The sequence below is a fragment of the Acinonyx jubatus genome, chromosome B3 (genome assembly GCF_027475565.1).
Source record: "Acinonyx jubatus isolate Ajub_Pintada_27869175 chromosome B3, VMU_Ajub_asm_v1.0, whole genome shotgun sequence".
NCBI lineage: Eukaryota > Metazoa > Chordata > Mammalia > Carnivora > Felidae > Acinonyx > Acinonyx jubatus.
Genome location: NC_069386.1, coordinates 38,837,436 through 38,865,409, shown reverse-complemented (window position 1 = coordinate 38,865,409; position 27,974 = coordinate 38,837,436). Strand labels below are relative to the sequence as shown.

Here is a 27,974-nt window from a genome sequence, read left to right as displayed (position 1 = left end):
CTTTCATGCCATGACAGTGGAAATGAGTTGTCGTCACAGACATCTGCAACATCTAAAATATAGAAAAAGCTTGTTGGGGTGCCTGGGTGGCTCAGTTGGTTAAGTGTCCAACTCTTGATTTCAGCTCAGGTCATGATCTCATGGTTTGTGAGACAGCCCTGCAAAGCCTGCTTGGGATTCTCTCTCTCCCTCTCTCTCTGCCTCTCCCCAGCTCATGCTTGCTCATGTGTGTGCATGCGCTCTCTTAAATAAATAAAGTTAAAAAAAAGAGAGAAAAAGAAAAAACTTGCTGACTCCTGTTGTAGATTACTATAATTTTTCTGTTAGTGATTTTTTGTTTTCTCCTTTAAAATATGGTACCACTTCTCAAAGCACAAGCATATTCGTCGTTGTATTTTTTTGTTTTGTGCTTCACAGATATTACAGTTTTTACAAATAGAAGGTCTGTGGCAACCCTGCACTAAGCAAGTTTATCGGTGCCATTTTTCTAATAGTATTTGCTCACTTCGTGTCTCTGTGCCACATTTTGGTAATTCTTGCAATATTTTAAACTTTTTCATTATTGCTATCTTTGTTATGGTGATCTGTGTCAGTGATTACAACTTTCAGTTGACATCATTTTAGCAATATTTTTAAATTAAGATATGTACTTTTTTTTAGACATAATGCTATTATACACTAAATAGACTACAGTATAGTATAAACAATCTTATACATACTGGGAAAGCAAAAACTTCATGTGACTCACTTTACTGCAATATTAGCTTTATTCTGGTAGTCTGGACCGAACCCACAGTATCTCTGAGGTATGTCTGTACCTAATATTTATAGCAAACTTCCAATTCTCTTTTCATCTTAATACTCTGTTCTGATTTGATGCTAATGTGGACCCTGCTGTGGACTCTAAGTAAAGGGCAACAGATATATGACATTCATACTCCCCCCATTTTTAGACAACTCAGTTGAGATGGTTAAGTTTGCTAAATAAATGCTACAGTGAGATAATGAAGACAGAGTATAATGTACTGATGTTTATAATTGTATCATTCAAAATTGTAATTACCCCTTCTAGGAAGTGTTCTAAAATTCAACTGTGAGCACTTCGTGTTTTATACAAACAATATTGGTTTGCAATAAGCCAATTTACTAGGCGAATGCTTTCCTCAAGGCATAATTTTGCTGTTTTCTGAGCATGGTAGTGTTGACTTAGTGCCTTCTTTTAAAAAGATACCAATCGTGTATAATGTAGTTTATAGAAATTACAATGCATGCTGTGTCAGAGCCTAAAGAAAATCGAAGCACCTCAGTGGTTAATGGTTTTAACTTAGGGCAATGAAAAAGAATTGATCATTACCTGGCAAGGAATTGCACCACCCCATTCTTGCTGAACAATATTGCAAACACCAACTAATGCAGATTCCAAGCAGGTTTTATCATAATCATCCATATTACTTAGTGCTTCCTAATTGAATAAAAGATAAAATTGCCCATTATTCTTTACTGTCTTAATCTGTTATTAGAAAACATAAACCATTCAAATCATGAATGTTACACAGGGGACACTGTTTCTGAGAGCCCAAAAGCATAGTTTCTCAAAGAAAAATGGTAAGACAGGCTTCCTCAACCACAAAGGACAATTAAAACAGCTTCCCCTTATTCTATTCTCTTATCAAGTATGAGTGAACAATCCACCAAGTTCATAGCTTTGTAAGGGAACCCTGAAGAAAGTAACTAACATGAAGAACTTTTAAACACACCGAAAAAAATGACAAAAATTGAGTAGTAACTATATCCTAAACATCAACCTAGGCACTTTACATGCATTTAATTATCACAACACTGTAAGGTACAGATTATTAACCTATTTTTAAAATGAGGAAACTGAGGTACAGATTGATGAGGTAACTTTCCTAGGTCACATGCCTAGAGGTGGCAGAGTTTAGATTTAAACCCACTTAATTGGACTCTAGGGCTCCTGGTCTTAATCACTACTATGAACAACTTAGATAGTAATTCTCTAAATTTCAAAACTACTGAACATCCGAAAACTCTTAGTTTACTACTCATTTATAATAAATCCAGTGCAGGGGTGCTGGGGTGGCTCAATCAGTTAAGCGTCTGACCTTTGATGGTGGCTCAGGTCATGATGTGGTTGTGGAATCAAGCCCCAGGTTGAGCCCTGTGTTGAGCTCCGTGCTGAGCTCATGCTCGCTCCCTCTCTATCTCAAAATAAATAAACTTAAAAAAAAAAAAATCCAGTGCAATTTTTAAAAAGCTTTTAGGTAACATTAAGAAAGTGAGATAATAAAAGCAATAATTTAACAAAATGTTATTACTTATATTAAAAAAAAAAATCAAATTACACCGATCCTGGATTTCTAACCTACCCAGCAATTATTAACTATTTTCTTTTCTTTTATTGATTGATTTTGAGAGAGAGAGAGCACACGCACGCATGCACATGAGCAGAAGGAGACAGAGAGAATCCCAAGAAAGCTTCAAGCCCAGTGCATAGCCCAACATAGGGCTCAATCTCACAACCCTGAGATCATGACCTGAGCCAAAATCAAGAGTCAGATGCTTAACGAACAGAGCAACCCAAGTGCCCCTAAACTGTTTTAATTCAACACTTATTGACTATAAGCAAGGCACTATGCAAGGTACTGCTGGAAATATGATTTAGAGATGTTGTCAGAAAGTAAATTTTCTGGCATTTCACAGACATCTTTTGAACTGACACCTAACAATTAAGGTTTAAAAATTATACTTTCTTGCCATCTATAAATCAAAGCTATTTATTGGAGAGGAAATATAATTTTGAATTACTCTAGAATAAAGGTTTTTATAAGAAGGGCCATTTTTCAACTACTTGGTTTATAGGAAAATAGAAAATAATCAAGTATTGCACCTAAAGACCTTGAATTTTAGAAAATGGGGCACTACATCTTCACATGCTCTCCTTTCCACAGAAAAATTCCAGAAAACCGAGAGAAGAAAATAAAGTAACAACTCACAGCTCGAACTCATAGCTCTACCAAAGGCATAAGGCTTACAGTTTATGAATCTTTGTTTTACAGATATTTTATCTATAAACTTAACATTAAATAATCCCAAATTCTAAATATTCAGCCCAATATGGTAACATTGTTTTCCTCCCTAAAAATTTGAGCCTTGTATTGCAAACACTTATTCCTTTTTTGTACCTGAAGTGTGTTGTAATCTCTTGTGAAGGGAACCATCAGCTCCCAGAGTGATGAAAAAACCACCAGGGCTGTAAACTCGAGCTTATAATTTGTGGCCATGTGCTCAAACAGCATCGTCAAACCATGGGCGGCTAGGTGTTTGCGTTGATATTCTTCAGACCCCTCAATAGACACAGGTCGGGTCATGGAAAGGGATACGTCCATTACCACCACTGTTGGCATGATGAAAGTGATCCCAGTGTTCCCAGTCAGAGTGCAAACACACAGCTACGAACAGAAAAATGCTGTAGAAAATAAACATGATTAGGTCTCACATGTCACAGAGAGAAAAAGGTTTTCTGTTTTTTGTTTTTACCCCACCATAATTTTAACCAAACTTTGCAGAAATGGGTGAAGGCAAACCACATTTAAGTTGAAGTGAAGGCAAATCTGTGGAGAGTTTAATGGGAAGAAGCAAGCAGCTTAGTTCCCTGTGAGGAAGACTCCTAGAATCACCCACTAAATGGCCATAAATCAAGGACCACATAAGTATTTTTCTTGTTTTTAATTTATTTATTTATTTTTAGAGACAGAGAGGCACACATGGTGGGGGGAAGGCCCGAGAGAGGGGGAGAGAGAAAATCCCAGGCAGGCTCCACACTGTCAGCACAGAGACAGATACATGGCTCAAACTCACAAACCATGAGATCATGACCTGAGCCAAAGTCAGATGGTCAACTGACTGAGCCACCCAGGGGCCCCGGGCATTATTACTATCTTAATGAATACAGCAGTATTTGTATATATGTTTATTTAATTATCGTGTTGCTTGGTGCCCTTTTTTTATTAAAATGAATGCAAAATATAAAAATGAAAGGGTGAGAAGAGTCATAATCCAAATCAGACAAAGCTGGAAATCATTAACTATTACAAAAGCAACACCCTCAGTAGTATGCACTGTACATAAATCAGGCAACAGTACTTTAATTGAAGGAAAAGAACAAAATTAAAGAATGTGAATGACAGCTGGCATTATCTCATGAAATTGTGTATAAAAGTCAATATGCAGAATAAATGGAGAAAACATTTCTATTCTCAAAAATAAAGAACATAGTTCATAGATATACAGACCTGTTCATGGGGACACAGCTTGCTGCTACTGTTACTAAGCAAACTACATTCTACTGACATAATCAAATCTCGTATAGCTATAAATAAAAGACACATATGTAAATATGAAAAATATTTACACAAAATACCAGTAACTGAGAAAAACAGGTCATAGCATTCTATGTATATACTGATTACAACTTCATAAAAATTATACTGCATATACAATTAGGAAACACACTGGATGGATAATACTCATTAAAAAGTCATCAGTTTCTTTTTTAGAACTTTCTTTAAACACACTTAACAGTAGCCAGGCTGCTTGTTTCATTAAAATATCCAACTGCTAATGTGTGATATTCTAAAATTCCATTTCTACATAGGCTGCTGGGAACTTAGAACATACTGGTTCAGGGAAGCAATGTTATAAATGGGAGTCAGGGACTCAAGTAGGAAAAGCCTTTTTACCACATAGTGGCCCGAGATACATTTCAAATACAGTAATGTCTCATGTATCTAACATCAATAAAGATTAAATGAGAGATACAAATTACTTTTCCAGACTCCTCAAGATTCTAAAATGTTGGGGCACCTGGGTGGCTCAGTCAGTTAAGCGTCCAACTTCAGCTCAGGACATGATCTGTGGTTCAGGGGTTTAAGCCCCGAGTGGGCTCCGTGCTGACAGTGCAGAGCCTGCTTGGGATTCTCTCTCTCTCTCTCTCTCTCTCTCTCTCTCTCTCTCTCTCTCTGCCCCTCACTGACTCATGCTTTCTCTTTCTCTCAAAATAAATAAATACATAAATAAATAAGTAAACTTAAAAAAAATTCCAAAATGTTTCACCATTTGATAGACAAAATTAAAATGTGTATCTTTCTTCTCTGCCTCATTAAACACTGTGTGCTGAACATAATTTATCTCTTATGATGACTTGGCATCACCCGTCTAAACACCAATACTGCCTAACACCCTGGTACTCTTGATAGGTTTCTTTACACCAACATTCCCCCAAGTACGTGCTGCGGAACACTGTTCTGGAGAAATGCTCCAAGAAAAATGAGTTCCGGCCTTATTAAAGATGTTGAAAAGTACCAGCGCAAAGAATTCAGTTTAATTTGCTAACCCTGTGTTTCCCATTTTACCTTTTTCTACATAATTATCATTAAGGTCTCAAAAAACAGGGCTTATATAGAACATACACAGAAACAATGCCTTAAGAAAGAAAGAAAAAAAAAAGAAACAATGTCTTATATTCAAGGTATCCAGGCTGTTGTGGTTTGTTTTGGTGTCTTTTTATAATTAATTTTTAGCCTATAAATTTGCATTCTACTTTCCTCAGTAATCCCCTGTAATCATCCTCCTCTTTCTAATTTGCTGCTTCTTGGCTACTATGGGCTGGAAAGTCAGGTAATCAAGCTTGTTAAAACTGCGTCCAAAGTCAAGCGGGCTCTCAGAGTCTGTGGGTTTCTTCTCGTATCAAATGTATGGGCTTAGGTGTGTCAACTTGGTAATATTTCACCTCCTCAGTCTTTTTTATTTCCTTTCTGGGTCTTAAGGTGAGGTCCTGCACAATATCGGTTCAACTATACTACATTAGGCCATAAATTCATTAAAAGGGCACTGCCCACCAATGGTCTCCTCGGAACCTATCACAGTAACTGGCACATAGTGTGAGCTAGACAAATGTTTCATAATGACTACCCCTCATCATCAGATGTAACATTAATTCTTTGGCAAAACACATGATAAATTTTAACTCTGGACACTAGGAACACATTTCCTTCTCTCCTCATTCAATCAGAGATACTAGGGACACCTAAGCCTCTTCCCACAAGTAGAATCTCATGGGTAGACCTATTCATGCATAGAGGCCTACCTGTTACTGAAAGTTAGGGATTATGGGAAGTACTTCCTCAACTCTTAGAGGAAACTGAGAAACAGGCTACAAAGATTTAGATCAGGTACACGAAAGCATCTCTATCCCACGAAATCGGTTGTAACACCGCACTGGGCGACCACGGCTGGCAGTCCTGCCTTCTCTGCGAACACCTCGAGTGCTGGCTCTTTCTCCTTACTGATGCATGTGTGTCCATCCACCTTCTTAATAGTGGCAATGTCATGGGAAACCATTTTAGTACCCAGGTTGTAAGCACAGAAGTAAAAGAGGGAACTGCACGTTCTTGAAGGATGATTCACTCAGTCTAGCCCCGATTAAAAAAAAAAAAAAATCCTGCCCACCACAGTCCAGCAATTTTGTGAGAACGCGAAGCATTTCTCACTTGGGCTAATGCTCACCTCCCCGCCCCACCCCCGCCTTTCCCCATAAGTACTGTTTACATACATGGCTAAAGACAACTGTAGGTCTCCTTTCTCAAGGTCAGTCTACTGCTGAGAATAGACCCTAGCCACCTAATTTGGCCTTAGGGCCAAGTCACAGAAGTACACATTTGCAATTCTTCCCAGCAGGTGACAATTGGCTCCTTCGTAAAGAATTGGTTCTCAGCAGTTTTGATTCCACTCGGATTTCTAGGCGCCCGCCCATTCACGTTCGGGTTCTCACCTACCCTCAGGTTTCTGAGTCAGCCTGACTTCCCTTGCCCTGAGGTTCTCAGATACAACTTCATCTCGAAACCTTCAGCCTGGAAATACAGCACGCCTGCATTTGAATCGCAGCTGGAGGGGTGTATTTTTACCTTAAAATCAGCCCAAAACAAAATTTTTGATCGGGAAGTCTCTCATGGGTAGAGGGGACGAACAGGGCCCAGGGAAGGGCCGAAATCGTGGTGTTTACGCGCGGCCGACGACCCCGAGCGGCGGAGCGAGGGGAACCCGGGAGCAGACGCCGCGAAGCAGGGCCCGGAACTGGTGCCGCAGACACCGCGCGGGGCGGCGGAAAGGCCGGGCGCTGGCTCCGCGTGGTTCCTCACCCCTGACCCCTACTCCTGCAGCTCCAACAAGCAACGAAGGACAGCCCAAGACCGCAGCCACCTCCACTCACCCCGCGCCCATCGCCGGCGCAGTCCGTCCGCGTAAACTTTCCGCCCGTGCACCACGGCCGGAACTATAGTGCCGCGCGACAGAAGGGAAGCCTGCGCCAGACGGCTCACGGGGTTGGGGCGGGGCTTTAAGGCCTGAGGGGCAGGACTCTGGCGCAGTTGGGCCGCTAGGGGGCGCGCCTTCATCTCTCCTTCCCTCCCCGTCCTTTCTCGGGCGCTTCCCTTTTTACCCCTGGCCTCCTGGCATCCTGGCCACCTGCCCACCTGCCCACCTGCCCACCTCCTCCCCTTTCTGGTAACTCTGAGCTCTTCACACTCCTCTCGCCTCACGCACCTAGGCCCGTTGGTGCACCAGCCTCTCCTTCGCTGGCACTTGTTCCTCGTCGCCTGCACTCTTCAGCCCCCTCAGTCAATATCCTACGAACCAGTTGACAGTATCCTCTCCAAACTCTTTTTTAACTGCAATTCCTAACGGCTAAGCACATTTTTTTTTTTTTAGCTGACCTGAGCCAGTTTACAAGTCAAGACTTTCTCTCTTGGTCTCCTCAGCGCGAGACTCACCTTATCCCCCCACCCCCACTCCTTCTTTAAGGGAACGGAGAGGGGGGGGCGAGGGGGCGGGGGGAAGGTTCAGTGGGCTCTCCCTACAATGCCAGGTGCATTGCACTTAAACTTACCCGTGAGGCACCATGAGCCCTCGCCTGCCTCACCTCTGGCCGCCTGGTGTCCCACAGCAACCTGTGGGCCAGGTCTAGCCACATTGGGAGCCAGGAAATGCCAGCTAGAAATAGGCCTGAATGGATGCCATCAGGCCGTGGGTAGATGTGGTTCAAAAAATCATGTTGTACCACACAGGTTACAAGTGAGAACAGAAAAAGGCCTCTGCCTCTTTCTTTTAGTTGGTGGGATGGGGTGAATTGGGGCAGGGGTGGGAGGGGTGGAGGTTGAGTCCAGGAGGGAGGATGCTTTGAACTGAACCACCCAGTCTGTCTGACTTTTCACAGCTTGTTCTGTGGGAGAGTACAGGGTCCAGTTGATGGGGTTTGGGGAGATGGGGCTTCTGAGCTGACGGCCAAGAAAGAATTCTTGAAGACATCTTTGGTGCAAAAAAGGTGATTTTCTTAAAGCATGGGGACAGGGTTGTGGGCAGAAAGAACTGCACTGTGGCTGTGAAGAGTGACTCGTTATACACTATGGGGCTGGAAGAGGTGAGGTCAAGAGGAAGTTCCTTTTTTAAAAAAATTATTTTAATGTTTATTTATTTTTGAGAGATGGAGAGACAGAGCATGAGTGGGGGAGGGGCAGAGAGAGAGGGAGACACAGAATCCAAATCAGGCTTCAGGCTCTGAGCTGTCAGCACAGAGCCCAACATGGGGCTCGAACTCACAGACTGTGAGATCATGCCCTGAGCCAAAGTCGGATGCTTAACATTTAACCAACTGAGCCACCCAGGTGCCCCAAGAGGACTCACAGATTACTGGAGGCCTATCTCTTGTCAAGCTAAAATTGTTTTTCCCTCTAGCAAAGTATTAACATTAAGACAGTAGGGAGTTCCTGGAGTTCTACTCTGCCTGCCTCAAGTATATGTCGATGCCTGCAGGTTATAAGGAAATTTAATTTTACCTGCCATTTCCTTTTTGACTTTGTTCCCCCTATCACTATGGAGGGGTGATGTTGGGGCTCCAGGAAACTGAGTCTATAGTTTACTGGAGATTAGGTTATTGATAAGATTGCCTTTTCCTTGTAATTTACTAAGATATTTGTATACTGATGGAGACCCGATCAGTTTAACCATTTGTTTTCTGTCCTTTCCTTTGTCCTTGGGCAGCCAGGAGTGCCTGAGGAATATCACACATTTGTCACCTGTAGGGGGAGGGTATGCTAGCTTGTACTTTGCCCTCAGCCTGCCTTATGGTCCCTCATCACATTTGCTTATAGTTCTTTCTTCTTCTTCTATCCAAGGTGGCAGAAGAGGAGTCAGTCCCTGGGAATGTCCCTGCCAGCACCAAGGCCCAAACACCTACAGACTGTCCTTTTTGCTTCAGAACTTCTTTCCCCAACTTGGCCAGCCTCACTGTCTCAAAACCTTACAATGCTTGAGCATAATGAGTAAGTAAGGCTGCTTTCTGATTACTTAGTCACCATTTCTTTTTTTATTTTTTTAAATGTTTATTTTTAAGCGAGAGAGAGGGAGGGGAGGGGCAGAGAGAGAGAGAGGGAGACACAGAATCTGAAACAGGCTCCAGGCTCCCATCTGTCAGCACAGAGCCCAATGTGGGGCTCAAACTCTGAACGGTGAGATCATGACCTGAGCCGAAGTCGGATGCTTAGCCAACTGAACCACACAGGCACCCCTACTTAGTCACAATTTCTAACTTTTTCCCTAGTGGGAAGGATGTGGCCCAGAATATATGGGCAAGGGAGTCGTCTAGTTACACTTAAAGTGGTGATGACTCAGCCATAGGGTCGCTGTTCTGGTAGTTCCAGCTCAGCTCCATGGACTGATTCGTTACCTTCCTCAGTCCTAAAGCTTACGTTTATTAGTTTGATGATGGTTGATCAGATTTTGGTAATCTAGTTCTGAATACAGGCTTTCAGGAGACTAGGGAAGCAAAAGGGCGATTTACTAAAATTGAATAGTAAAAGATAGACCTACCAAGGGGGCTGCGTCACTTAAGGCAACTGTTGAGTGCTTTTGTTTTTATTTTTAAATTCTTAGCAGAATCCCATTAAAAACTGGAAAATTGTTCATTGATTATAAAAAAAGAGAACATCAACACAAAGAGTTAGAAGGTCTTACAGGAGATGTCTTTCAAGCTGTAGCTGGCTAATGAATTTCTTTGTCCCACTCCAGAGATCCTCATTTGCATGTTTCCACACACACATTAAAGAGAATCAATAAACAACTTCCTTTGCATAATCTATCATCCTTTCATTTTTAATTTTATTTATTTATTTATTTATTTATTTATTTATTTATTTATTTTGCCATAAAACAGTGGACTGCTGTCAACAGAGGCTTTAAAAGTCAGAGTGGCAAAGTAAAGGTTAGTGACAGAACCACTCATAGGTGCTAGATACTCGGGCTCAGAGGGAGGTTCAGATATCCACCATTGTAGCACCATTCAGAATATTTTCACTGCTCTAAAAATCCTGTGTTCTGCCTTTTTATCCCTCCCTCTAGCCTGATTCCCAGTGACCACTAATCGTTTTAATGTCTCCATAGTTCTGCCTTTCCCTGGGTGTTGTAGAGTTGCAATCCTGCAGTATGTAGCCTTTTCACATTAGCTGTTTTTGCTTAGCAATACTTGGTTGCTTCCAAGTTTGGGCAATTATGAATAAGGCTGCTATAAACATCATTGTGCAGGTTTTGCGTGGACATACGTTTTTCAATTCATTTGAATAAATACCAAGGAAAGAGATTGCTGGGTCGTATGATGAGAGTATGTTTAGTTTTGTGAAAAACCACCAAGCTGTGTTGAAGTGGCTGTGCTATTTTGCGTTCCTAGCAGCAATGAATGAGAGTTTCTGCGGCTCCACATTCTCAGCAGCATTTGGTGGTGTCAGTGTTCTTGATTTTGGCCATTCTAATAGGCGTGTAGTTCTATCTCATTGTTTTAATTTGTAATTCACTAAAGATATATGAGGTCGAACATATTTTCATGTGCTTACTTTCCATCTGTATATCTTCTTTGGTGAAGGTCTGTTCAGGTTTTTTGCACATTTTAAAATCAGATTGTTTCTTTTCTTTGAATTTTAAGTGTTGTTGTTTGTGTATTTTTGATAACACTTGTCAGATATGTGTTTTGCAAATATTTTCTGCCAGTCTGTGGCTTGCCTTTGCATTCTCTTGACAGTGAGGGACTTAAAGAAAACCACAATAATTACAATATCCTTATAAAATTTAAAATAATGAACAATAAGGCCCTAATATCGTTAAATGCCCAGTCAGTTTTCAAATATCCAGGTGTCTCATAAATATCATAAATTTGGGGGCACAGGGTGTGGCTCAGTCGGTTGAGCATCCAGCTCTGGATTTTGGCTCAGGTCATGATCCCAGTGTCGTGGTATCCAGCCCCAAGTCAGGCTCAGTGCTGAGCATGGAGTCTGCTTGGGATCTTCTCTCTCTTCCCTTCCCCCTCTCATGCTCTGACACTCTCTCTCAAAGATAAAATAATAAACATTAAAAAAATAAATTTTGGGGCGCCTGGGTGGCTCAGTCAGTTAAGCGTCCGACTTCGGCTCAGGTCACGATCTCGTGGTCCGGGAGTTCAAGCCCCGCGTCAGGCTCTGTGCTGACTGCTCAGAGCCTGGAGCCTGTTTCAGATTGTGTCTCCCTCTCTCTCTGCCCCTCCCCCGTTCATGCTCTGTCTCTCCCTATCTCAAAAATAAATAAACGTTAAAAATAAATAAATAAATAAATAAATAAATAAATAAATAAATAAATAAATTTTACTTTTTTTACACTTTGGTTGCTTGAGTCAGGATCCAAATATGATCCAGACATTGCAATCCCTGAAGTCTCTGATCATCTATAGGTTTCTCCCTCCCTCCATGTCTTTTTTCTCTTGCAAAGTATTTGATGAAGAAACCATAACATTCTCTCTTTTAATTGCTCTCAATCCTTCCTTCCACAACATTTGAGAAAATCACAAAGTTTCTCTCTATTCTAAAATCATAGAAAGACTCACTGAACAAAGAAGGGATTTCATACAATTCCAATTCACTTCATCTGTGCTCTGCAAATAGGGGTGAGCCTTGGTTGCCAAGGGTCTGGCATGTGACACCGAGTATGCATTTGTGGAAAGAAGATAGGAAGGAAGGAGGAGATTATTTGGGGGAAAAAATCAAAGGGGAAAGCAGAGAAAATTTGATACTACATTTGTCTAAGAAAGTAGAATTGAACTTCTTTATTTGGGATACCTTCTCCTTTGAGAAGTGTTACAAAACTCTAAATTGTTAAAGACTCCTCATGATCTGGGTCTGCATCTATCTTGCCGGGCTCACCCTCACCCTCTTAAAACTTTGGTAGCATCTTATAAAAAGATATGCAATATCACTCATCATCAGGGAAATACAAATCAAAACCACAATGAGATACCACCTCACACCTGTCAGAATGGCTAAAATTAACAACTCAGGCAACAACAGATGTTGGCGAGGATGCAGAGAAAGAGGAACCCTTTTGCATTGATGGTGGGAATGCAAACTGGTGCAACCACTCTGGAAAATAGTATGGAGGTTCCTCAAAAAATTAAAAATAGAACTGCCCTATGACCCAACAATTGCACTACTAGGTATTATATCCAAAGGATACAAAAATGCTGATTCAAAGGGGACACATGCACCCCAATGTTTATAGCAGTGCTATCGACAATAGCCAGAGTATGGAAAGCGCCCAAATGTGCATCGACATTCCACAATGGAATATTACTCAGCAATCAAAAAGAATGAAATCTTGCCATTTGCAACAATATGAGTGGAACTAGAATGTATTATGCTAAGCAAAATAAATCAGTCAGAGAAAGACAAATATGATATGATTTTACTCATATGTGGAATTTAAGAAACAAAACATGAACATAGGGGAAGGGAAGGAATAATAAGATAAAAACAGAGATGGAAACAAACATAAGAGACTCTTAACTTCAGAGAACAAACTTAGGGTTGCTGGTGGGGTATTGGGTCAGGGGATGGGCTAAATGAGCACTGGGCATTAAGGAAGGCCCTTGTTGGGATGAGCACTGGGTGTTATATGTAAGTGATGAATCACTAAATTCTATTCCTGAAATCATCATTACACTATACGTTAACTTACTTGGATTTAAATGAAAAAAAAAAACCCACTTTGGTAGCATCTTTCAGTGAAAAAGCAGATAAAGCAAAACAAAACTTCTTTATTATAAAAGTAATTCATTTATAAAGGGAAAAAATTCAAACAGTTTTAAAATATATAAAGTGAAAAATAACTGTTTCCCTTCCTGAAAGTAACCATATGTATCTCCCTGCCTCAAGGGTGGTTCCAACCACTAGCTTTAAGGCATGAAATATCAGAGAATTTTTTGTTTGGTTTTGTTCATTCTGTAACTACTGATGACAAAAGTACAGCCATTCATACATACTTTTTGCAACTTTGTCTATATTTGTGTGTAACGTGTGTTTATGTATGTATATATGCACATATAGATAATAGTATGAAATATATAATACTTTAAAATTGTTAAAGTTTATTTATTTAAGTATTCTCTCCACCAAACGTGGGGCTCGAACTCATGACCCCAAGATCAAGAGTCACGTGCTCCTCTGAGCCAGCCAGGTGCCCCAGGTATATAATATTTTTAAACTAAATGCAGTAATGTTATATATACTGTTTTACGTCTTGTTTTTATTATTTCTCGTTCATTAGTATATCTTAGGCATCATCTTCCTTCCTTTGAACTGCTATATAATTGATTACTGGGAAGATATGACACCATTTATGTAATCAGTTTTCCATTGACATTTAGATAGCTTTCCATTTCTGCTCTTACAAGCATTGCCTTGTAGACCATTGTGGGGGCTTTTCCTCTGACTGAAGTGGAGAAGCACTGAAAAGTTTGGAGTAGAACAGGGACATGATCTAACTTATAGTTTAACAAGGTCTCATGTGCTACTGTACCAGATTGACACACACTTCATCAGCACTGGATAATACATTTTTTAGTCTTTGTCAACTGATAAGAAAAGTACAATTTCACCATTGCTTCATTTGGTATTCCTCTGTGGGTTTTTTTTTTTTAAGTTTATTTATTTTTGAGAGAGAGAGAGAGAAAGAGCACAAGCAAGGGAGGGGCAGAGAGAGGGAGACACAGAATCCAAAGCAGGCTCCAGGCTGTCAGCACAGAGCCTGATGCAGGACTTGAACCTGTGACCTGTGGGATCATGAACTGAGCTGAAGTCAGAAGCTTAACTGACTGAGCCACCCAACAACCCCCAGTTGGTATTCCTTTGTAAAATCAGATTGACAGTGAGTTTTTTTCTTAATATTTTTTAACGTTTATTTATTTTTGAGACAGAGAGAGACAGTGTGAGTGGGGAAGGGGCAGAGAGAGGGAGATACAGAATCTGAAGCAGGCTCCAGGCTCTGAGCTGTCAGCACAGAGCCTGATGCGGGGCTTGAACTCACAAAGAGTGAGATCATGACCTGAGCCGAAATCAAACGCTCAACTGACTGAGCCACCCAGGCGCCCCAGATTGACAGTGAGTTTTACTTAATAGGCTGTTTCTCATTTGCTCAGTGGGGAGTTGTTAATCAGACTGGTGCTGTGTGGGTTCCTGTATGGCCACATTGAAGCCCTCTGATAGTGCCTGTCTGACTTCTCCTCTAGACCCCAGGCTCGTCTAGATGGGTCCTTGAGAAGGCCCAAGCCCTGACTCTGAACCACTACTAACCTGAAGTGTCACCACCTGCAAACTCCCTGCCTCAGGTAGGGCCCCAGCCACTGGTTTAAGGAGATGAAGTATTACAGGGTGTTATGGGATGTTTTGGGGCTTATTTTGCTTATTCCCACAGTGACAGCTGTGTGGTCATTTTTTGACCTCTTATACACAGTATTATATAAACAATTAAAACAATATAAACAAAAGGTCTTGGGCTGTGACACAGTTCAGTACCTGACAGATCCAAGTGCTGTTCCACAGGTTCCCACTGGACCTCTTACATCACCCCCACAAGTTTTATAAATGAGAAAGCTGACTTTGAGAGACCTTAGGAGACTTGCTCCTGTTCTGGCTTGTTCCTTTATCAGATGTTGTAAAGTAGTACCTGTAAGTCAAATTTGGCCCATTTCGTTTACATTTTAATATTTTAAAATTGCTTTACGTTGGAATGCCTATTGATAGGTCATTCATTCTCTGTCCAGACACAGGCCTTATTACTCTCCACTGACTTTGAATAGAACTAATGTAACTTAATTTTATCCACCCAGGCACCAAAGGCATTTGATTTTGCAACCTCTGCCCAATCGTGTCTACTTCCCACTCTGAAACTGTTGGGTCAATAGCAGCTCCCGATGTAGCCCAGAAATAAACCAGCTTCAGCCAGAAACCCTCTACATCAGGCAAAAAATCCCATTCCCTCTTCCTCCTGTTCTAAAAGAACCACAGGAAAAGCCCTGAGATGCAGAGGGAAAGGAAAGGCCTCTGTGCTGTCCTGTCCAGTCTCTAAACCCTGCCTTCCTCAGTCCCTGATGTTACTATGAAGGTCAGAGCCAGAATGGCCATATCTGTCCTGCCACCCTGTTCCAGGGAGAGTATCAAATGAGGCAGCTTTGTAGAGCAAAGTATATCAATTTTTCTTCCTCAGCGGTCATGGTCTTTTTCCAGCACTTTGTCTCTAAAAGGACATAAACCTATGTGAGTGGACATTTCCTCCGCACCCTCCTGAGCTCATGCGTAGCTCAGGTACCCTATCCCAGAGCATCTGCTCACTGGGATGTACTTTTTCATTCCATCAATAAATATACAGCCCACTGTCCTGGGCTCTGGGGATTGATTCAGTCATGAATAAGACAGGCAAGGTCCCTGTCCTCCTCTTAGAGCCACTAACTAGTAAGAGATTCAAAACGCTAATCAGGTGATCACACTTAGTACACAGTACAGTGTTGTCACAGTGGAATGCATGGGGACCGGCTGCCCCCCTAGCAGCCTATGATCTCCGGAAGAAGAATAACAACAGTACCAGACACTGTTGACGTGTTTTCCATATCGATTTACTTGATCTTCGTAACAGGCCTACCAAGCAGGTAGTGTCATTATCACCCTCATTTTACAGGGGAAGAGATTGCCCAAATTCACCGTGCCAGGACAGACAATGCTTCCACTCTTGGTTGAGCAGCAAACTTTTCTACAGCCTGGTGAATTTCCAAATGTGCCATAACCCCATGAGAACAAGACAGAAGGAATCAGATTCACCCCCCAGCAAGTGAGATTTAGGTTGGACACTAGAAAGAACTCCTTGGCAACAGTTAGTTATAAGTATATGAGAAAAATTGGGGCGCCTGGGTGGCTCATTTGGTAGATCTGCTGACTCTTGATTTCTGCTCAGGTCATGATCACAAGGTCGTGTGATCAAGCACCGTGTAGGGCTCCAGGCTGAGTGTGGAGCTTACTTAAGATTCTCTCTCTCTCTCCCTCCGCCCCTCTCCCCTGCTTTCTCTCTCTCTCTCTCTCTCTCTCTCTCTCTCTCTCTCTCTCTCTCTCTCAAAAAATAAATAAATACATAAAGCTTATGAGAAAAGGAATTCCTTTTCTGGGAATTTGCTTTTTTGAATTTTCTGTATGGCATAAATAACATTGTAAAAAATAGAGGAATTAATCTAGAAAAAAAAAGATCTCTCAAAATTCCACCTGTGAATTGGGTTCCTTTGTTCATCTTTCCAGGCCGCATGGAGACTGTGAGCTGGTGTGGGAGGAGAAGTAACTAGATCTGGGGCTGCTTGCAGCAGCCTGAAGGCAAGGATGTGCTAACTAGCAGAGGTCAGCCCCCATCTCTCTGCTTCCACAGGGGGCAGGCACCCCTGTGTGTTTCAGCAGGGGGAGCTGGCTACCTTCTGACTCTGACAGGCCACTCTGGATAAAGTAGGGCAGGGGTGAGGCTGTGAGGGATTACCTGCTTTTTCAGATGAGAACAATCAAAACTGCATGCTCTCTAGTCCCTGGGGGAAACAGGGAGGGAGAAAGGAGCAATCAGCAATCCAGCAAAGCTAGGTGAATGATTAAAATGGCTTCCAGGTCAATGGGTAGGGTCAAAAGTCCCCATTGCTTCACCCCACCTTCACTTCAGCAGCTCCAGCCATGAGCTGGAGGCATAATTCCTTGGGTATCTTGGGATGTCCCAGCTTGTTCTGGGGAGTTCTGTCAGTGCCCTCTCCCCCAAGGATTTCCCTCTGGCCTAATAAAATATTTTTTATGTGTGAAATACTTTAAGGTAGTTTGAAGTATTTTCCCCACATTCTCTCATATTTTACCTTATTTTTAAAGTTTATTTATTGATAGAGAGAGAGAGAGAGAATGGTGGAGGGGCAGAGAGAGAGACACAGAGAGAGACAGAGAGAGACAGACAGAGAGAGAGAGAGAGAGAGAGAGAGAATCCCAAGCAGGCTCCTCACTGCCAGCCCAGAGCCGGACTCAGTGCTTGAACCCATGAACTGTGAAATCATGACCGGAGCCTAAGCCGGATGCTTAACCAACTAAGCCACCCAGGGGCCCCTCTCATATTTTTAAATAAACTTTATTTCTTAGAGCAGTCTTAGGTTCACAGTGAAATTGAGCAGATACTCCCTAATTTTTAATTTTGATTCTCACATCCACCCTACAAATAGAAGGGTATTATCTCCACATTTACGTTACATTTAGACTCACAGTAACAGAGCCTGGTGTTAACTGAGGTCTTCTGATCTCTTAAGCCCCAGGTACTTTCTCTTGGTTACCTCAGAGTGCCTTCTGAATCTTTCCAGATCTTTCCTCACACTAAGCCTGGGAACCTTGCACCATCTCTCATTGCTAGAGCTTAGAGCCAAGTTTGAGAAGTTTCCCCCGGTTCCCTGTTGACTGCAGGGGGCCACTAGAGAGCCCATCTCTTTCCTGGGTGAAAGGTCCACCCTCTCAGGCTCTGGCAGAGGCACTGGGACCCAGAACTTGCACAATGCCTTGATAAGCTTCTTAGAGGTGGGTATTAGCAGGGATCGGATATTCTTTCCCTGAGATGCCCTTCACACCCGACCCTGCTTTGAATTAGGATTCCATAGGGGAGCTGGGGACAGGAGAATGGGGTGTGCCCTGCTGTCCAGCTTCAGACTCACTCTTTGAGACCCTGGGTTCTGACAAGTTTCCAGAACTGAGAAGACACTCAGATGTCCAGGTTTGAAGGTAAATGATGTGCTTAGGTAGGAGGGATCAGCTGGGGTGCCAGCTCAGCTCTGTTATACAACACAGGCACACCAGGAATAGGAAGACCCTCCAAAGGTCTTGAGGAGAGTCAAGCGGGTTGCTACGGAGTTGAGCGTCTGGCAAGGGACAGGGCAGCTGCAGGGAGATGGTGGAAATACAGTTACAGGAATCAAGGACAGAGAAGGAAATTCGCTTATTCTGTACTGCTCCTTTAGCTTGCTCCTTTTTTGTTTTGTTTTTTAATGTTTATTTTGGCAAAAGAGAGAGGGAGTGGGGAGGGAGAGGGAGAGAGAGGGGGACAGAGGATCCAAAGCTCGCTGACAGCAGTGAGCCCGATGCAGGATTCGAACTCAGGAACCATGAGATCATGACCTGAGCCGTAGTTGGACATGTAACCGACCGAGCCACCCAGGCGCCCCCTGTTTTGGTTTTTAAGATAAATGCATTTGATGGGACGCCTGGGTGGCTCAGTTGGTTGAGCGTCCGACTTCGGCTCAGGTCATGATCTCGCAGCCTGTGAGTTCAAGCCCCGCGTAAGGCTCTGTGCTGACAGCTTGGAGCCTGGAGCCTGCTTCAGATTCTGTCTCCCCCTCTCTCTCTGCCCCCCCACCCCCCTGCTCCTGCTCTGTCTCTCTCTCTCTCTCTCTGTCTCTCTGTCAAAAATAAATAAACATTAACAAATTAAAAAAAAAGATAAATGCATTTGCATCTCTAGTTAGCATGGTATGCTGGAAAGAATGGGGCATTAGAAGGCTCACCTGCTCTGCTACGCACTAGCAGAGTCTACCTTTAACATCCTAAGAGTCTATTCGTTTAGACTCTAATATATTAGAGTCTTCTAATATATTACTTTATATGCAAACCCAACCATTTCTAGCTATTGTTTTATAATAATCTGTGGACACTAAATAGAGATTTAATGAATATTTAGTTCTTTATAAATTGAGGATTTTATGAGGGTCCTTCACGTTCTTCTTCCCTCCTGAAGAATATAAATTAAACCTTTGTATAAGATTAGAAAATTAAAATTTTACATAAAATTAACCCTTTATATAAAATTAACCCTTACGTAGCACTTGACTCTCTACAATGCTTTTTGTAGACCTTATGTGTTTTTACTCTCAACATTCCTGTGACATAGGTATTGTTATTAGTATTTACATGGATAGATATTGGTATTACTATTGTTATTTCTGTTAAATTTAAGTTTAAAATACCATAGTGACGCCTGGGTGGCTCAGTCAGTTACGCGTCCAACCTGTGGTTGGACCTGTGGTTTTGGCTCAGGTCACGATCTCATGGTTTCGTGAGTTCAAGCCCTGCGTCAGGCTTTGCACTGACAGTGCAGGGCCTGCTTGTGATTTTCTCTCTCTCCCTTTCTGTCTACTCCTCCCTGGTCTCTCTCAAAATAAATAAATAAACTTAAAAAAATACAATTAAATAGCACAGGATAAAAAGGTTAAACAGTTAATCTGAACATTATGATATACTGAAAAGTGGGGCGCCTGGGTGGCTCAGTCGGTTAAGCGTCCGACTTTGGCTCAGATGGTGATCTCACGGTCCGTGGGTTTGAGCCCCAAGTCAGGCTCCGTGCTGACAGCTCAGAGCCTGGAGCCTGCTTCAGATTCTGCATCTCCCTCTCTCTGCCCCTCCCCTACTCTCTCTCTCTCTCTCAAAAATAAATAAAAATAAACATTTTTAAAAAAAGGATATACTGAAAAGTAAGTCTTCCTCAGATCCCTGACCTCAGTTTCCTCTCTCCACAGCTCCTTCCAGGGAACCTCTTTGCATAATCAACATATACATTATCATGCTTATTTCAAAGGGGAGGCAATGAGGTTCGGCCTGTCCAGGGAGGCACACCCAGTAAGCAGCTGAGCTGGAAATACAGGCCTTTGACTCCATTCTCCGTGTTCTTCCCACCACACCACACTGTCTGGGAAGCTCTATGGCATTAGATTTTGTCCTCTCTGGATGATATGGTGGAATTGTTTTAAGTCAGTCCAAAACCAGAAAATAAAAAATCACCAACAGAGACTTGAGTTCCCAGCGCTGCCTTCCACTGCTGCCTGTTTTTGTCTGAAGCTTAAAATCTTTCCCTTCCTCTGCCTTTGACAAGGTGAGATCTGTGGCCTGGGGCACCAACTATGGATGACTGAGCTCCCAGTATGTCAGGCTTGGACTTGGGGGACACTGGCAGACCTCTTGCGGGGATCCCAAAGAGGATTAGGTAGTCCCAGCTCAGGAACCTGGTTGCTGGCATGTCTACACAGAGGACCTCTAATGCTTTTTCCCAAGAGCAGGCATTTTTCTCTGGGAACAGGCGGCAGGGGTACTTTTGTCCCAGCAGAAACAACTGCCTCCTAGCACAAAGGTCCACTCTTCTAGATGATGGTTTGATGGTTCTCAGCTCTCCTCGTAAGGGACAAATAACCTCTTCTTTTTTCCCCCTGCAGGTTTGTGGATACCCCCTGGCTGGGCTTCATGGAGAATTCTTCACTGATCACTAACCTGAATCCCAGAACAGACCCCCTCTTTCCCTGGACAGAATGAAAGGCCTTCCGTAGCCAGGCATAGCTGGCCATCATGGGGAAATTGATCAGAATGGGGGCACGGGAGAGGCGGTTACTCCGGCCAAAGCGGCTTCATTGGAGTCGCCTCCTCTTCCTGTTGGGAATGTTGGTCATCGGTTCCACCTACCAGCACCTGAGGAGCCCCCGGGGCCTCCCCTCATTGTGGGCAGCAGTCCCCTCCCAACATTCTGTAAAACTGGCCAGCCGTGACCTCCCTGACAATGAGATGATGATGGTGAGCAGTGACCCTCCAAGAGCTAGCTCTGAAATGGAGGTGCCCCAAGCCACGGTGCCCCAAGCCACGGTGGGCAGGGTTCGTGAAGCAACACCTGGGATAACAATGAAGAATACACACGATCCACCCAGAAGAACAGCCAACATCACTCCAACAATACCCAAGATTAAGTACACAGCAGGAGACATAGAAAGAGTGAAGGGAGACAGCACAACCATACCCAGTGGAGTACTGAGTCACTACACCCCAACTTCAAACAGACCAACAGTGAAGAATTACACCCCAACACCACCACCCAGGGGAGAAATGCAGAGCTACAATCCAATTCAAGCCAAGGGAAAGGTGAAGAAATACACCCCATCTCCACTTGGTAGACTAGTAGGCAATTATGCCCAATCCACACTCATGACAATGACAAGGAGACATGGGGTCACCCCCAGAACAACAGTGAAAGACAGTGAAATTATGACAACCACCAAAATATTGGAGACTAACCCCTCTAAGAGAATGGTGGAGGAAACCACCCCAGCTACTCTCAAGGGAATAATTAACACCCCAACTTTCCAGATAAGTGGAATAGAAACAAACATCCTGACTTCTCCAAGGAGTATAACAGAAAAGAACACTGTGACTACCCCCAGAACAGTGGACAGTAAGAGCCCGATCAAGCCGCGGGGGTTAGTGGGAAATAACAGGCTGACAACTTCTCTGGGAACGGTCCTTGAACACACCACAGCCATCTCTGAGGGGCAAGTGATGATAAGCACCATGACAGGCAGTAGTCCAAAGGAAATCAAAGCCTCTACTGCTACCTGGAGTGTTAGTGATCCTTTGTCTAGGACCAGTGCATTGACCATGGGAATATCCTCAGCTACCTACAGGGGGCTGGCAAAGAAACCTTCCATAGCACCCGGGACCTCATCAACCTCCAAGGTCAGGGTGAATCCAAAGATCCATGTGCATCACTGTGTTTTTGTGGAGCCAGCACCGGCTGTGCCCCCTGCTTCCTCCCCCAACCTGACAACAGCTGCGATCCCAGAGGCACCCAGTTCCAGTCCCTCAGAGCTGCCCCCTGGCTGGCCAGACCTTCACTCCAAGGCAGAGTACCCCCCAGACTTGTTCAGCATAGAGGAGCGGCGACAGGGCTGGGTGGTGCTGCACATCTTTGGCATGATGTATGTGTTTGTGGCCTTGGCCATCGTGTGTGATGAATACTTCGTCCCAGCCCTGGGTGTCATCACAGATAAGCTACAGATCTCTGATGATGTGGCAGGTGCCACCTTCATGGCTGCTGGAGGCTCTGCCCCTGAGCTCTTCACCTCCCTCATTGGTGTCTTCATCTCCCACAGCAATGTGGGCATTGGTACCATCGTGGGCTCTGCTGTGTTCAACATCCTCTTTGTCATCGGCACCTGTGCCCTCTTCTCCCGGGAGATCCTCAATCTCACATGGTGGCCCTTGTTCCGTGACGTCTCCTTTTACATCCTTGACCTGATGATGCTCATTCTCTTCTTCCTGGACAGCCTCATTGCCTGGTGGGAAAGCCTGCTGCTGCTGCTGGCCTATGCCTTCTATGTGTTCACCATGAAGTGGAATAAACAACTAGAGATATGGGTGAAGGAGCAGCTCAGCAGGAGGCCAGTGGCCAAGGTCATGGCCTTGGGGGACCTCAGCAAGGTAAGGACAGGATGGTTCAAGCTTCTGCAGCCCCTTTGGGGCAAAAAGGGGGGAGAAGCCAGTGACTAAAGAGGAAAGTGCTGGGTCAGACCTCAAGAGATGGGTGCTTTGGTTCCCTTTGCTATTCATTCAACATTTAAAGTCCTATTCTTTTCTAGGCACTATGCTGGGACCTTTGCAAGAGTGACTTTGGCTCAGCCCCCAATCACCCAGTGGTTATTATCATGATCTATCATTGGTAGGGGAAGAAACCGAGGCCTAATCAAGTCAAACCACTGTTCAAGGTCACACAGCAAATAGGCAGTGGAGCCAGGATTTGAACTTGGGCTGGTCTGACTGGGTCTTTGGAAATAGCATTTGAGCTGGGCTTTGGAGAATATCCAAGGAAGATATCAGGCAGGGAAAAATGATAATCTCTTCCCTGTCCATGGTGTTGAGGGCTTGTCTAGCACCTCAACTTTCACTTAATCTTGTTTGTTCACATTCCAGATGTGGAGGGACTAGCGGCTGGGATGGGGTCTGGCAGGGGGAGGTTTTTGGGTTTTGTCGTGTTTTTGATATATTGGAGAAGATGAGAGCTCCACTCATCCATGATAGGCTAGCCCTGTGTGCAGAGCCCTCTCTGCGTGTTGAGTGGAGACCAGATATCAGAGGCTCTAACCCTAAGGCTTTCTCTTGACCCTCAACTTCCTTTTTAAGAATTTCTTTGCCCCCATGAGGGACCCTCCCTCTAAGTTCACTGCATGATTCAATAACCTGGAAGATGAGATTAGACCGGGGAAGAGATTTCTGAAGATTCATCTCAGAGTTTTTGTTCCTTGACTCCAAAGTGAGATACCCTAGGGAACACAGATCTTGTTTCTTTCTTGCTCCTAAACAGTGATTTTGGGCAAAGGTCAACTCTCAGCCTGCCTCTTTCAGGTCTCAGACAAACCACTGGTGTGAACATAATTTTGTGTGCAAAGAGTGGAAGGACTTAGCTACTTAATCCAGAGCAGTTTTGACGCGTGGGCAGGATGGAGACCACATTTAGCAGCATGTCTGGGAGATCTATGATGCAAGGAAGAGAAAATGTACTTCCTCTAGGATTTTTGAGATGATGTGGTGTTCTGGACAGAACACAGAACTAAGAGGAAATCTGGGTTCTATTCTGATTCTGCCTCTAACTGTGTGACCTTGGATGGGTCCCTTCTCTTCTCTGGGGGAAATGACAGAGTCCAACTGGCCACCAAAAGGTCCTATCTGACAACCATTGTCTAAGTGAGTTCAGTTCTGGCAGACCCCGCATCGTGGTTTTTTTGTCTGGTCTGGTCAACCAAGCTCCAATTGCCATATCTGCAGATGACTCCAAAGGAGAATGTCCTACCCAAGGTTGTACAGCCATCAGGTGTCAGAACTGGCATGAGAACCCAGGATCTAACTCCCCATTCAGTGCTATTTTCTATTAGGCTACTACTCCATGAAGCCAGAGGCTTAAAAAAGAAAGGGAGGCTCAGAGCATTACATAATTTAATATGAAGAAACAGCGGCCTCCCTCCTAGTGAGGTCCTCAGGGCGCATCTTGCTGAGGGTGGCCATAAGCCTGGTAGTCTCCCCTGATCTAATGCCGTGGTACACACAGGCCAGCCGTTTTCAAAATGCCTCTGACTTGCCTCCTAATTCTTATCAGTAATTCTGTTTTTTTAATTTTTTTTAATGTTTATTTATTTATTTTTTAATTTTTTTTAATGTTTATTTATTTTTGAGACAGAGAGAGACAGAGCATGAATAGGGGAGGGGCAGAGAGAGAGGGAGACACAGAATCCGAAACAGGATCCAGGCTCTGAGCTGTCAGCACAGAGCCCGACGCAGGGCTCGAACTCACAGACTGTGAGATCACGACCTGAGCCGAAGTCGGACGCTTAACCGACTGAGCCACCCAGGCGCCCCTAATGTTTATTTTTTTTGAGAGAGAGGGAGACAGAGCATGAGTGGGGGAGGGACAGAGAGAGAGGGAGACACAGAATCTGAAGCAGGCTCCAGGCTCTGAGCTGTCAGCACAGAGCCCAACGAGGGGCTTGAACTCACCAACCATGAGATCATGACCTGAGCCAAAGCTGGACGCTTAACAGACTGAGCCACCAAGGCGCCCCTCAGTGCTGTTTTTATTTCAAGTCTCCAAATTCTGAGTTTTCCATTTTGCCAGGGCTAGACCATCAAAGGAAAGCTCATCAAACAGTGAAACATAATCATGATTTTAAAGGAGAATTTGTAATCTACTTAAAGAGACTCTTCAAGGGCAATAGTAGCAGGTCTTTGCCAACCACCAAGAGTGGTGCCAGTTACAGCTCTGTTCTTATCTGTTGAGACAAATCCAGCATGAATTTTAATTAACAGTGTTATTTAAAAAAACAGGTTGAATTACGGGCTATTATTAAAAGTAAATGTATATTTATTTAAAGTTAAAAACCTATGGGGTGCCTGGGTGGCTTAGTCGGTTAAGTATCTGACTTTGGCTCAGGTCATGATCTCTAAGTTTGTGAGTTCAAGCCCCACGTCAGGCTCTGTGCTGATAGCTCAAAGTCTGGAGCCTACTTCTGATTCTGTGTCTGCCTCTCTCTGCCCCTTGCCTGTTCGTATTCTGTCTCTGTCTCTCTCTCTCTCTCTCAAAAATAAATAAACATTCAAAAAAATTTTTTAAAAAATTAAAAACCTAGCCTGGTGGGCTTGGCCAGTAGAGTATGCAATTCTTGGTCTTGGGGTTGTGAGTTCCAGTCCCATGTTGAGTGCTTAAAAATAAAATCTTTTAAAAAATAAAATAAAATAAAAACCTATAGTTAGTACTTTCCAGCACTAACAACTCCTCACTGAAAATTAGTACAAGTAACAAGAACTGTAGCTATTTTGACATGGTTCTTAAAGCATCTGGATTTGGATTTCACCTCAAGTTTCTAATAGCAAGAGAGATAGAGCATTCTTCAAAAAAAATTTTTTTTTAATGTTTATTTATTTTTGAAAGAGAGATAGTGTGGGAAGGGGAGGGGCAGAGGGTCCAAAACAGGCTCTGTGCTGACAGCAGGGAGCCCGATGCAGCTTGAACTCATGAACTGTGAGATCATGACCTGAGCAGAAGTTGGATGCTTCTAGAGATAGAGATAGAGGTAGATAGATATATATATATAGAGAGAACTGTCTTTGTCTTTGCTTCTACCTTTATGTCTATGTTTGGCTGGCCAAGACCTATGATTTGGTCAGAGGGAGATAAATTATCCTGCACTTCACTGATAGACTGAGGGCGAGCTATTCGGTTTTGAATTCATGCAACAATTCTCGAAAATCCAATTGTTGATCTAGTAAACTGTGTTGGCATTTGTTTTTGCAGTTTACCCCTGTGAACTGTTTGACTTTAACATGAAAATGAACGTGCCTTGCTCTCTCACTAATGTTGACATACTGACGCACACCTCTCCCCGACTAATGGTTCCTCTCTGAGCATCACCTCTGGAAAGCAGGCATCCAGGGAAACCGGGCTTATTCAGTCTGCCATGGCCCAAAGTGAAGAAGTCAGAGAGAAATGGGGCATACCCAGACAGGGTGGTAGGGAGCCAAGGAGAGGCGGGGTAGGCCAGGTCAGAGCCACAGGTGCTCCGGAAGTCTAAGCAGCAGGAAGAGAAGTGGAGGGCAGTGTGAGCCAGCTCCTTTTGGAGAGAAATAGGAATAGGAAAGACACCTGGGCCTCCCCCTGCCTCCGTTAGCAGCCTGGGGTGAGGGGTAGAGGGGGTGGCTACAGCATCAAGCTCATCATTGCCACTGAACAGGAAACAGTCTTTGCATCTCCCAAAGAGGTGCTTCCAGGGTCTTGTCTGTAGCAGGAGATCCGTAAGTATTTGGTTCGGTTTCCTCAGGAAATCCTAACAGTTCAGGGACTCCAGTGTAGAGAAAAGTGAGGCCCCCCAGCAGATATTTAACTCAGCTAGTTTCACAGCGAGTTGGTGGTTCTTACCACTGATTCCTGAAGCTGTATTTTTGGATTTTAATCCAGGCTACACTGCAGACTCTCCCTGTTGCCCTGGGCAAGTCAATGCCATTCAACAAACCTTTATTATTAAGCACTTAGATGAAAAGCAGTGTGGGAAAAAGATTGTGTCCCTTCCAGTAGAAAGGACAGGCTTGGCAAGAGTAATTGTAATAAAACGAGCTTTATACAAAGTGCTACAAAGTCACTTTGCTTTTCAACCAGGCCTTAGATTGTTTGTCTATAAAGTGAATGGGATGACCCAGAGCAGGGGTTGGCCGACTTTTACCGGAAAGAGCCAGATAGTAAGTATTTCAGGCTTTGCAGGCCATACAGTCTCTGTCACAACTACTCAGCTCTGTTGTTGCAGCATGAAAGCAGCCACAGACAGAACATAAACACACGGAAATGGCCACATGGTGTTTTACCAATTGCAACGTACTTGCAGGTGTTTTTCTATGTGAACAATTTGGAGACAAGATCAGAGAATTATTAATTCTTTAAAAATTTTTTTTCACACTTATTTATTTTTGAGAGAGAGACAGAGTGTGAGCATGGGAGGGGCAGAGAGAGAGGGAGACACAGAATCCAAAGCAGACTCCAGGCTCTGTGCTGACTGAGCTGTCAGCACAGAGCCCGACGCGCGGTGGTCAAATTCACAAACTGTGAAATCATGACCTGAGAGGAAGTCAAGTCAGACGCTTAACCGACTGAGCCACCCAGGCACCCCTGGGCTAGGATATTTTAGACAACATCGTCAAACTGGCATGTATTGGTTTGGGATACCTTTTATGACCCCTATTATCGATATAGGCTAACTTAGCTTGCTCTGAAATTTTATACCTGAGTAGAAAGTATGCCTGAGTATAAAGCGTACACCTGTCCATGTATTTGTTCTAGCCTGACATGAAAAATATCTGACTTGCCTTGACCATGCATAGTCACAGAAAGCCAATAAACAGCAAAGCCGATACACTAGCCTGGCTTTAAAAGCGTTATCTCTCAATGGTTGAAGCACCTCTGGCCATTATAGAGAGAGCTACCAGCTTAGCTAGAAAGGACCAGCCATCTGCAGGAGATGCTAATTGGCAATATGGCCGGAGGGGAGCCAGTGGTGAAAAGGAATCCGTGGGAGGAGGTGGGGGGGAGGGGAACAAACCTATTTTGGGTCCCTTTGGGTCTCTATCCACATCAATGCCCTCAAGAATATTTCAGAATGTGAAACTCTGGAGAAAAGTCTGCCACTCTTTCCTAAATGCATTGAGGCCTGTTTTTTTGTT

The 27,974-nt window shown here is 43.6% G+C and overlaps 2 protein-coding genes across 6 annotated transcripts in view; one reads left to right on the top strand and one right to left on the bottom strand.

Moving 5' to 3' along the window:
- INTS14 (integrator complex subunit 14) overlaps positions 1 to 7,642 on the bottom strand; it is a 30,449-nt gene extending 22,807 nt beyond the window's left edge. Inside the window, exons 1-3 of one of the 3 annotated variants that reach the window (XM_053223862.1) lie at positions 7,621 to 7,642; positions 3,204 to 3,487; positions 1,355 to 1,462 (exon numbers count right to left, since the gene is read on the bottom strand). In XM_053223862.1, coding sequence (XP_053079837.1) covers positions 1,355 to 1,462; positions 3,204 to 3,425 — 330 coding nt within the window. In that variant the 5' untranslated portion in view covers positions 3,426 to 3,487; positions 7,621 to 7,642. Of the gene's footprint in view, positions 1 to 1,354; positions 1,463 to 3,203; positions 3,488 to 6,983; positions 7,405 to 7,620 lie in introns of those variants that run through there. The other 2 variants (XM_015078203.3, XM_015078198.3) reach the window with 2 other exon arrangements.
- Positions 7,340 to 27,974, top strand: part of SLC24A1 (solute carrier family 24 member 1) — a 41,070-nt gene continuing 20,435 nt past the window's right edge. For 2 of the 3 annotated variants that reach the window (XM_053223861.1, XM_053223860.1), the window contains exons 1-3: positions 7,340 to 8,398; positions 9,249 to 9,395; positions 20,672 to 22,700. In XM_053223861.1, the coding sequence (XP_053079836.1) occupies positions 20,802 to 22,700 (1,899 nt within the window). In that variant the 5' untranslated portion in view covers positions 7,340 to 8,398; positions 9,249 to 9,395; positions 20,672 to 20,801. Of the gene's footprint in view, positions 8,399 to 8,533; positions 9,396 to 20,671; positions 22,701 to 27,974 lie in introns of those variants that run through there. The other variant, XM_027067561.2, reaches the window with a different exon arrangement.